This window comes from Monopterus albus, unplaced genomic scaffold (assembly GCF_001952655.1).
Source record: "Monopterus albus unplaced genomic scaffold, M_albus_1.0 scaffold4.1, whole genome shotgun sequence".
Taxonomy (NCBI): Eukaryota; Metazoa; Chordata; class Actinopteri; order Synbranchiformes; family Synbranchidae; genus Monopterus; species Monopterus albus.
Window position 1 is genome coordinate 1,430,443 of NW_018127884.1, and position 11,111 is coordinate 1,441,553.

At 39.8% G+C, this 11,111-nt stretch overlaps 1 protein-coding gene across 1 annotated transcript; it reads left to right on the plus strand.

Annotated features, from left to right (window-relative positions):
* Nucleotides 1–1,100: 1,100 nt before the first annotated feature.
* pcdh20 (protocadherin 20) lies at nucleotides 1,101–4,464 on the plus strand. The gene is made up of 2 exons (XM_020607728.1): nucleotides 1,101–1,172; nucleotides 1,582–4,464. Exons 1-2 carry the CDS (start codon nucleotides 1,125–1,127, stop codon nucleotides 4,201–4,203), a joined length of 2,670 nt encoding a protein of 889 aa, XP_020463384.1. The 5' UTR covers nucleotides 1,101–1,124; the 3' UTR covers nucleotides 4,204–4,464.
* Nucleotides 4,465–11,111: the final 6,647 nt, after the last annotated feature.

The following is an 11,111-nucleotide window of genomic DNA, read 5'->3' on the forward strand; positions in this document are numbered from 1 at the left end:
CCTCGGACCCTCTGCACCACAAGGCAACCCTCATTTGACTCATTACCCTGATCTCCTGCTTTCCAGTGCTTTAAAGTCTCAAGGCCACTGTGCCTACAGTATGTGTTTACAGAAATGTTTCTGAGCTCAGTGTGAAAAATCTGTGGATCCTGGATCCAAGATGTACTGTAAATGATGTATATGCTGTAATTATACATCTATCTATCTCTCTGAAATTTACTGTAAAGCGCCTAGTAAAGCAGCTAGGATGTTGGTTTATTTCTATAATTCCACCAAATAACACAGGAACTGTATTATTTAGCTTGCCGTCCAGCTACTTATGATGAATAGTAACAGAAAATACCTAACAGAGTATGAGACAAACTGAGTATATGTGACTGTCTCAGTCTGCCCTTTTGTAGAGAACTTCAATCACTCAGTGTCTGTGAGCAGTATGCTTCCAATCCCAGCAAACAGCTGGCCCAGCATTTAGAACATATGGGGATTATGGTGTTGATTTAGTTAAAGGCTCAGAATCAGACCATAGCATCAGTTGTGATGCCAAGATTTATAATGTATAGCTTTGCTCATAAACCTATACATAATAAATTATATGAACACAGAAAATCAAAATTCAAAGTTTTGTGTTTGTAAGGACATTATACATTATTATTAAATCATTACACATTCATTTTAATTCATTCTGTGTAGCTTCTTTATTCGTAATATTTTCTAACTAATGCTGGATTAGATTAATCCGTAGGCTGTGGATAATTTACATCTTGCTTAGCCTCACGTCATTATTTCACTCTGCCATAGAAACGCAAGGCACGCAGCTGCTTGTAACAACATGGGTGTGTAAAAAAAAAGTGCAGGTGCTTGTCGAAATGCTTTCATAGCATGTGTGAAAAAAGAATCTGTGATCTAGATTTCCTAGTGGCCCTCATTGGTTAACACAGGGGACTGAACTGCATTTGGTGGGAGTGTCCTGAGCTAGCACTGGGATGAATGACTTGTTCAAGTCACACAGCAATAAGGCATAGCACTCAGCAGAGGTCTGCACTGCTTAACGTTCAAAATGCCTGAGTTACTCAAGATGAAACTCTTCCTGCTCTAAGTGGAAAGTGCTGGATTTGGACATAAACATGCTCAACAGCAGGCACGCAAGCCTTAGAGAAAAAGGAGGAATATGGGTAAGTTTGATGATAATTCTCTTCACAGACAGAATTCACTTTAACACAACTACAAAGACCTTCTATGATACTGTGAATACTAGTTTATATAACCAAGACAGAGACACGACTAGGCCCCTCTTCCTCCACACTATGCTGCTTTTATTCTCCTGACCTGTTTTATGAAATGAACTGTAAACTCTTTACAAATCTAACTGATTGATAGGCTAAAATGACAATCATAATGGGAGTTATATAAGGAGTATGGTTTAAAACATTGTTGAAAGTGTCCAAACTGCTATTATAATTATATACTAATCTTCACACTGAATAAAAACCCATCAGTAATGCTTCATTTGCAAACTACATTTCTATTCTGTAACTCTTTTAATGAATAAACTGTATTATCTTTACTTATCTTGTATTACAGGGATTGTGCATCTTCTTGCTTTACACCAGCCCTCTTTCCTGTTTTGCAAATTTCAGCCAAGCAAAGGAGCTCATCTATAAGATAAAGGAGGGATTACCCAGGGGGACCTTCATAGGGACCATTGGACTAGACTTAAATTTGGATTTCACTGTTGACCCCCCCTTTATATTCAATCTCCCACAAAAGAAGACCAGTGAACAGTATGTGAACCTAAATAATATCACTGGGGAGCTTTACACATCTGCTACAGAAATTGACAGGGAGACCCTCTGCCCTGATAACCTGGACAGTCAGGGATGTGTCCTCTCACTGGATGTGTTTGTGCTGCCTCAGCAGTACTTTCAACTTGTCAAAGTTAAGATTTTCATTGAGGACGTGAACGACAATAGGCCAGAGTTCCCAGTGGATGTGATCTGTCTATCTGTCCCGGAAAACACACCTATAAATGCTCGTTATGCGGTTGAGCAGTCTGCAGTCGACCCAGACCTGGGTCTTCACGGAGTGCAGACCTACTGGCTGGTTAATGACTTTGGCGTGTTTACACTGGATGTTGAGGAGAATGAGGGAGGGGAGCTGACACCCTTCCTCATTGTTATGGAGGCTTTAGACAGAGAATCACAGGATGAATACATTACAGATATTATTGCAGAGGATGGAGGGACCCCTCCTCTGCTTGGAGCAGCTACTTTAAAAATTGTCATCACAGATGTGAATGATAACTGCCCCCACTTCACAGAGTCACACATTAATGTCACTCTGCATGGGAATACCACTAAAGGGGCACATTTGGCACATCTGGATGCTTTTGACCCTGACCTTGGCGCTAATGCTCAGATCAGCTATGCTTACAGTGAACGTGTGCCAAGGGACACCAGGACTTTGTTCCATTTGGACAGAAACACAGGAGTGATCAAGCTAGCAGGGAAGATAGACACTGGCACAGCCACATTTTACAAACTCACCATTCTTGCTAATGGACCTGGTTGTATCCCTGCTGTTGCCACTGTCACTGTGAATATCATCAAAGTTGTCACTGGACCCCCTGCTGTCATAGCCCGGTACATTGCCCCAGAAAAGGATGGAGTGATAACAATTAAGGAGTCTGAGCCCGCCTTCTATCCAATTGCTTTTTTTACTGTTAAAAACATTGATAAGAACCAAAGGGTAGACTGCCATTTGGAAGGAACAGGTCCCTTCAGGCTTGTCCCTTATCAGCTGTTCAAGAATGAATACTTGCTGGAGACTACAGAGCCCTTGGACTATGAAAGGACACAGGAGTATGAGTTAACTGTGGTTGCTAAGAATACAAGAGATCTTGTCTTCAAGATGTACCTCAAGGTGCAGGTTTTAGATGAAAATGATAATGCACCAGTGTTTCAGCGGTCTTTGCTGGAAGTATCTATTGAGGAAAACAATCCACCAAACACATTTCTAGCCCAGGTACAAGCCTCAGACCAGGACAGTGAAAGCCGAGGGGAGGTCATCTACCTTCTTGGGGGTGACATTCCTGGGATCTTTGCTGTGGATCGCATCACAGGTGTCCTCACCGTGACCACATCACTGGACCGTGAGGAGAAAGAGGCATACCGGTTCATAGTGAGAGCAGTGGACCAGGGGACACCCAGGAGAGAGTCAATTGCAACTGTGGTAGTGACTGTGCAGGATCGCAATGACAACAGTCCACGCTTCATCAATAAGGACTTTACTTTCTTTGTGCCAGAGAACTTCCCGGGGTATGGTGAGATCGGGGTCCTCTCTGTGACAGATGCTGATGCTGGGGAAAATGGCTGGGTGGCCCTTTCCATCATCAACGGCAGCGACATCTTCATGATAGACACAGGTCGAGGGGCGCTAAGGGCCAAGACATCACTGGACCGTGAGCAACAAGGGACATACCAGCTGTGGATTGAGGCTGTCGATGGAGGGAAGCCTGCACTTTCCTGTGTTACTATGGTGACAGTGCTGCTGTTGGATGTAAATGACAACCCACCAATTGTTCTCTTCCCCCAGTCCAATCAATCCTACATGCTAGTGCTACCCAATACACTACCAGGAACATCAATCACAGAGGTGTATGCTGTGGATAAGGATACAGGCATGAATGCTGTGATTGCCTATAGTATCATTAAGAGGAAAGGCGGTGAGCCAGGGTCATTTGCCATTGACCCAGAAACAGGAAATATCACATTAAAGAGGGAGCTCAGCAACCGGGGCCTGTACAGCCTCCTGGTAAAGGTCAGTGATCATGGCCAGCCCGAACCACTTTACTCAACAGTCATGGTAAACTTCTTTGTCAATGAAACAGTTAGTAATGAGAGTTACATTCAAAGTCTGCTGACCAGAGAGTCTGAAATAGAGACAGAGGAGAGACCCTGGTACACTGGTCATATGACAGAGGGGCCTGAGAAGTATGAGCTGTTCCCTTGTCAGCGTCTCCTCATTGCTCTTTCAGTGACATGCCTTGGGCTCTTCCTCACGGTTGTTATGCTGACATCTTACATATGCTGTAAGAGGTTTAAGAAGCACAGAAAGAAAAGACCAGAAGTGGAAATACCTTTAAAAATGAAGAAGGACCCAGTGCATGTTGTGAACAGAAAGTTCAGACAGATCTCAAACATCTGATATTCAGCTGTCCACACATTCAAGAACCACCTCTGTTTACATAAATGTTTACAAAAATCGCTATAAGAAGTGTAGATCTGACACCAAGTTGCTCCTATAATATACAATATACCCCCCAAAAAATCTTAACTCACTGGCCACTCAAAAGTTTTCCAGAGCTTGCAAATGAATCTTACAGTCTTCTTTAGCTCAGTCTTTGAAGCATGATATTCATTTTCTGATATAAACAATGATATGAAGGATGTACCATGTGAAATGTGTCCAAGGATTTTTCATAAAGTGCTTCAGTTTACAGACATCACCCTCCAGTCATGCAATACTCAGTGTGTGAAAAGTATTTGTGAAAGCAACTATTAAAGACTCTTTATTTTTTATAATACATTGGATTTTTCTGTAGCAATATCACCTACACGTACTGACATATTTTCAAATGTGTGTGCATAAGAATTCATATTGTATTTAATGGAGATAACATAATTATCTAAATTTCTGGAGTGGGGCCTGATCCCAACTATGCCTTTTCTGTTTGCGTCCTCTTCCTCCCCCCCGACCTTTTATTTTATCTTTTTCCCTCTAGTCTTCTGTCCCTGCTGCGGGGTCTGCCAGTGCCCAAGAGCAGCGTGGACTTCCTTAGCCTTCCCTAAAATTGTCAAGTTCACAAACATTCTCTATCCTTATATTTCCATTCATACTTAATGAGGGTTCCTGCTAGTGAAGTAAGGCTAAAAGGAACAAGCTATTGTAACCCTCAAATTGACTGACGGGCTGTTTAATGCATACAGAAAGATTAGACAACCACAAAATCTCATTTACATATCTTCTGATGATGATTTATATTGATTATGTTTGAAAGGACAGCAAGAAAACATGCCTATAGTTTGGAGTATAATAAATTGACAAGCACAAAAACTGCAGAGCTTATACAGTATTTATGACTCAAACTCTGTAATTATGTATGTGAATGTACCTCAAAGGTGCAGTATTTTTTTTTATAGCTGAAGCAATGTTGAACAGGTAACAAGTTTAGATGATATCCTCTTCAGATAAGATTAAATCACATCAAATTACCTACTACAGTACATTGTATGTCAAATCAAGGTGTAACATCTAAGCCTGTGAGCCTGTTTTGTACTTGTCATCACCTGCATAGAACATGACTAGGGAGGCAACACCTAGTGAAAACACTGTGCTGACGTGTAGGCACAGCTGAACCTGAAGGAAATATTTGAGGACAAAATCACTTTTGTCTAAGCTACATTCCAATCACAATATGAATGTATTGATGCTTGGTGTTTCATCACTTGAACCTCTAGTGCCTTCAAAACCTGCATTCTTTGCTCTCTGTCTTTCTGTGTGTTTGCAATGAAAGTTGTGTGGCGAGAAAGGCTTTAGGACTCTACCCATTGGCTATGCACACTCCCAAGTAAGGAACTCACTTGTATTAAATGCCCTTTAAAAACCAGTTCAGGTTTGGCTCTTACAAACGGGAGACATGCAAACAAACCTGTATTGGAATGTATTCACACAAGCAGCTTCTCAAGTTATAATGGGCATTTCAGGACGGAAGCACGTCATGTAAGCACAGAGCACACCGGCAGCTAGAAACAGCTCAGTGTAATCCTCTGTAATCTCTCCTAGCCAAAGTGTGCATTACACAAATAGGCAGAAAGATCCTAATCTTACTTATAAGTGCACACATCTTTCAAGACAGGTGACAGTGTAGCTTCTGTAATAAAATATTTTAGACATGTGATCTAAAGGAAATGCATTTCATGTGCCTTTTGTGATAGAACATGTTTTGTACTGTTGATTTTATGATTACTAACAACACATTTCTTAGATGTACAATGGGATTTGAACAGGTTCTTAGTTTTCTGTCAGACTGTTTGAGAGCAATAGAACACTGAATTTTAGAGTGACAACTTGATTTAAAGAATAAGGCCGGCTATTTTTTATATTAGCATTATTTTCAACACTCCCCATACAGAGATTAAAACCAGCAATGAACTGCCTCTACTCATTGTTGTTATCTGTCCATCTGTCAGTCCTGGATCAGCTTATTCATCTGTGCCATACATTTCAGGTGTTGTTCAAAAACAATTAAAAACACATCACTGAAACACACTGTTGCACTGGGTGACGTTTTCCTCATTATGAACCACAACACCATTATATTTGTTAAGAATATCCAGAGAGCTCATGCACATGCAGTTGACTCTTGCTTGCATCAGACGCTGGAAAATATTATGGCCGTTCTGAGCCTTTGAGACAACATATTTATCAAGTCTTGTTTTTTGTAATGAGGAAACATGTCATCCGGTGCAACGGTGTGTTTCACTGATGTGGTTTTAATTGTTTTTGAACAACAGTTGAGGTCTATGGAACAGGCGAATAAGCTAATCCATAGCTGACAGACAGACAGACATTAACTGCATGTAGAGGCATCTCGTTGTTGGTTTTAGTCTCTGCATGAGGAGTGCTGAAAATATTATTAATTTAGAAAATGACCTTATCCTTTAAGGTTAGGGTAAAGATTACTTTCCAGAAAACTTGAGTATGAGAGATGGAGAGAGAGAGACAGAAAGAGAATAATGAATGACTTTATTAACAGGGGAAGTGAGCAGACAACACAATATGTTAGAGCGAACCCTGTAGAAACTTACATGTTCACTTTCAAAATTCGGTTTGTGAAAAGAACCTTTAAGTGTACCTTACTGATCATTTCTTTTTTTTTTACACTGTTGAGATAAGCTTTTACAAGCACACAAAAGCACTCAGATTTGACTAAAATTTGAAACATTATTGTTTTGTTGTTTCGGTTTATCCCCATGTTGCTTCTTCATTCAGTCATATACTGCAGATAATCATTTTGTATAAGGTTTTATCCAGTGATCAAGATGCATTTGTAGATATTCTTCTAGTGTCTTCACTAAGGAAAGTATCCAGAAAACTCTGTATAAAGTGTGGCACATGAATATTCAGTGATTTTTCTTCTATTGGAACAGGTTCAAAAGCCGGACACTTGGCAAGCCAGGTGTTATGCCATGTTCCAGGCTCCTCATTTATCAGTCTGAATCAATAGTGAATCAATACCTTGGTGATGCTTTCTATATCTGCCTACAATAAATAAGTCAGCTACTCAGGCGGTGGTTGTTTGCAGCCTCAAATTTAAGATGGTTTCTGCACAATTTTAGATGTATTTTTTTATACTGAACAAACATTTACAGCATATGATTAACTGCAGTAATAACAGTGGAGGTTTGATTTCATTGTATCACCTTTCTCGTTCACCCATTCCAACTCCCTCAGTTGGTCATTTTCAGACAGGAAACACACAACAGTCCAACAAGTAATTTAGGCCTATTGCAACTTAAATCCAGTTTGTGCTGTCTCATTACACAAATCCTGCTTTAAGTTCTACATGGCTGGGAAAGGCTCAACCATATCGAGACACTCTGTGGCTTACATACTCCTCATAACTGATCACCTCTGGCCCAGTAATCTTGTTGACAGCCATTCTGGCATCTTCAGTCTAGGGCAGAATGGACAATGGATGCCTGATTTGGATTTAATCAGGTTTTTTACTTCTTTGTGACTCTTAAATATTCTGAACTTTATAAAGTATGCAGGTTATTAATAAGACATCATTATCACACAAAGGATGTGCTAAAACTATAAGACATACATATGGTCTGCCCACATTTCCTGGTAACTCAAGCTGGCTTCCAAACATACTTTATTCTTTGCCTTGTACACGTTAAACATCTTAAACGTGTAGAGAGAAAGCCAGACTTGTCCTGACAACCTCTCTCTCTGTCCAGGAAAGTCTATCTGAAATTACATTAAATTCTTAATGGTGTAGATAGCAAGTAATTACCATCAGTCACAACCTGATCCTGTTTCCGGACTAGCTTTATTGTATTGTCCCTGCCTTGAAATCAAACAAATAAAGGCACAATGACAGGCCCAGGTTTGGTTACACAGGTTTGCTGAATAGGAGAGGCTACATTTCTCTAGTTATGACACCAAATACACCCCCCCACACACACACACACACTTTGTTCACCACTTTTCAATAATGCATCTTTATATTCTTCTGCTGAAAATCACTGCCTTTGATCTAAAATATCTTTCATTTGCTATGATATAACAAAATATTATCCAATCACACCCGTTTGATTCTGCTGTGAATTGAATTACTAATTTCGTTTATTCTTCCTTCCCTATTTTTTTCTGTCAGTTTCATCCAGTTTCATCCCAGCAAAACACAGAGGGGCTTTAAGGCAATTAAACTACAGCAACTTATTTTTCCCACAACTGCTAACAATTTAGTATCATCCTTCCCTGTTCATTTGGACAATGTTGTTTCGTTTTCCATGGTTAAAACAATAATTTATAACATATGCCAATTTTCATTTGCCATTTATGCAAATATACCTTGTTCTTTGAAAAGATTAAGGTTTTGTAATGAACTATTTAAGCCGTGTAAGAAAGAATTCCCAATATCATCAAATTGTAAATGTAATTTACTACAAACTGGAAAGATGAGACAAAGGTGTCTATACTATATAATAATAGCACAAGATAACACTTAAGCTTTTAATAAGAAATACCTTTTCATTTATCATATACCCTGACTGTACTAACACTAGCCTTTGTATAGACAGTTTTCACTATGCAACAGCTTTCCTGGTCAACAGCCAATTCTAAAGCCATGATTAAATGTCTTTAGAGAGTCTGGCAGTAATCATGATGACCCACTCATTTACAATGCAGCACAGTCAGGGAGAGCTGCTAGCTGAGTGGTTTCATCAGAGCCCCAGCCACATTATGCACACTGTGTATGTGACATTACTGGTTTGAGTCCAACTGCTAACATTTTGTGCAGATCTCATCTCTCTTTATCTCTACCTTCCCTCTTTCCTGTCTGTCTCGATCCAAATAGGAAACTCTGTGTGCAGTGGATAGAATTACTTATTATGTGTGGGGTGTCTCTTCTTTTCAATAATCTTTAAAGTACTGGATACAATAGAAAGTTTAAAATAGTCCATAGAAAACAGAGAAATAGAAAAGTAAATGTAGGTATTCAGTAGTATCAGTACATGTCAGACTGTACTTGTTATTCCTGTATCATAAATTTGAACATTTCTCCTCTAATGCTTTTGTAGTATTGCCCAAGTATGTGTTCCTTCATCCACTCCAAGAAAAGAAGAATAAAAAGCTTTAAAAAGAGGTGCCTTATATGGTCCTTCTGGCTGTCTGACAGCACTGCAGATGCAGACAGTTCGTGGAGTGCAAGATGAGCTCTCCTTGTTAATATTAGCCACTCATGCATTTCAGGAAGCCGTTTCTTCTGTCAAGGGGAACTAAGTCTGCTAACCTAATTTGGTACAGAAAATGTGCAACTGTTTATCAACTCTTCATCATTTCTCTCATGCGCCTTTGATTGATGCTGATCACTGATCTGCTACATTGTAATTGAAAAAATATGCTATGTGTGGAGGTGGAGCAGAGGCACAATTATGCATTCACACATTATACACCATACTTTCTGCCAGTGAGCTAATTGAACTTACTTAAATCCTCATGCAAATGTTTTCAGCATTTAAGAGGTGTTGGTGAGAAAGAAAATTCACCTGAGAAAAGAGGGTAAACACACCTACACAGCAACAAGTCCTCCAGCCTAAAGACAACATTTGTCATTTGTCATTTGTCCCTGCCTTCAAATACAACCCACAGGCCCAGACTTTTGTTGACTTTTTGTTAATAATCTGTAGGCGCAAACGATCTGTGAACACAGTGGCAATAAAAGGGCAAAGGGAAAAAATAGTGCCTTAACAACACACAAAAATACAGACAGAGAGAGAAAAGCAGAGAGAGCAGGCCGAAAGGTAAAGTGGGAGGGTTGGCTAAAGGATAGAGAGACACAGATATGAACAAGCGGGCTGAGAGACATGTGCTCACGATGTGACTCTTTTGGTCTGGTTTTCCTGTTAGTGAAGGCCAGTACTCATCTGCCATATGGCACTAGTTCAGCCAACTCTATGTTCACTCATGGACCTTCATGGAGTGTTGAAAATAAAAGTTTCTTTCACGGGTTCTTGTTTAAACACATTTAACTGTTTTAAGTCAAACAGACACATTGCTTAATGTTTTTACCTTTTATGGAGGGTTTCAGGACAAATCCCAGATTTTAGAATCAAACTGTTCTGTTCTTTTCTGCATAGTTACAAGTTCTTTGATCCAGTGGTTGGTCTATGTTCATGCAAAAAAAAAAACTGTGGCAGTTAATTACTGTTTGAGATGCCAGGGCTAGAAACTAAAATCTGGGTCCAAAACATAAAGTAATTTTTTCTTTTGCTTCATGAATAGTCCCAGTCAACATTAGGTGGGAGGCAAGGTGCATGCTGGACAGGTTGCCAGACTGTCATGGGGCTAAAACGACACACTCACACCTAAGAGCAATTTAGAGTCACCAGTCAACCTAACCTGCATGCCTTCGGACAGTGGGAGGAAACCCACACAGGCATGGGGAGAGCACTGTAAATTCACCGTAAATTAGAAATGACACATTACATGTTAATATTTGAGGATTCCTAAAATATTTGAAGAATTTTATTGCCACTATTATGTACACGATGGCACAAAAAAAAATCTGTTGATATACTGCAAACCTGTTACAGCTCAATTCAATTTTAAGTTATGTTACATGCTAGCCTTAATTAGAGCTTTCACTACAATTAACTGTAGTTCTCCTATATTTGTTTTGTCTACTATTATGCCCTCCGGAAAACCCTTTGGGCTTCTTCACATGCTTCGCAACTGTAATGTAAAGTCCATATAACCAGACACAAAAATAAGAAATAAGCACTCATGATATACCCTACAAGCTTCTCGGGGGAAGAGAA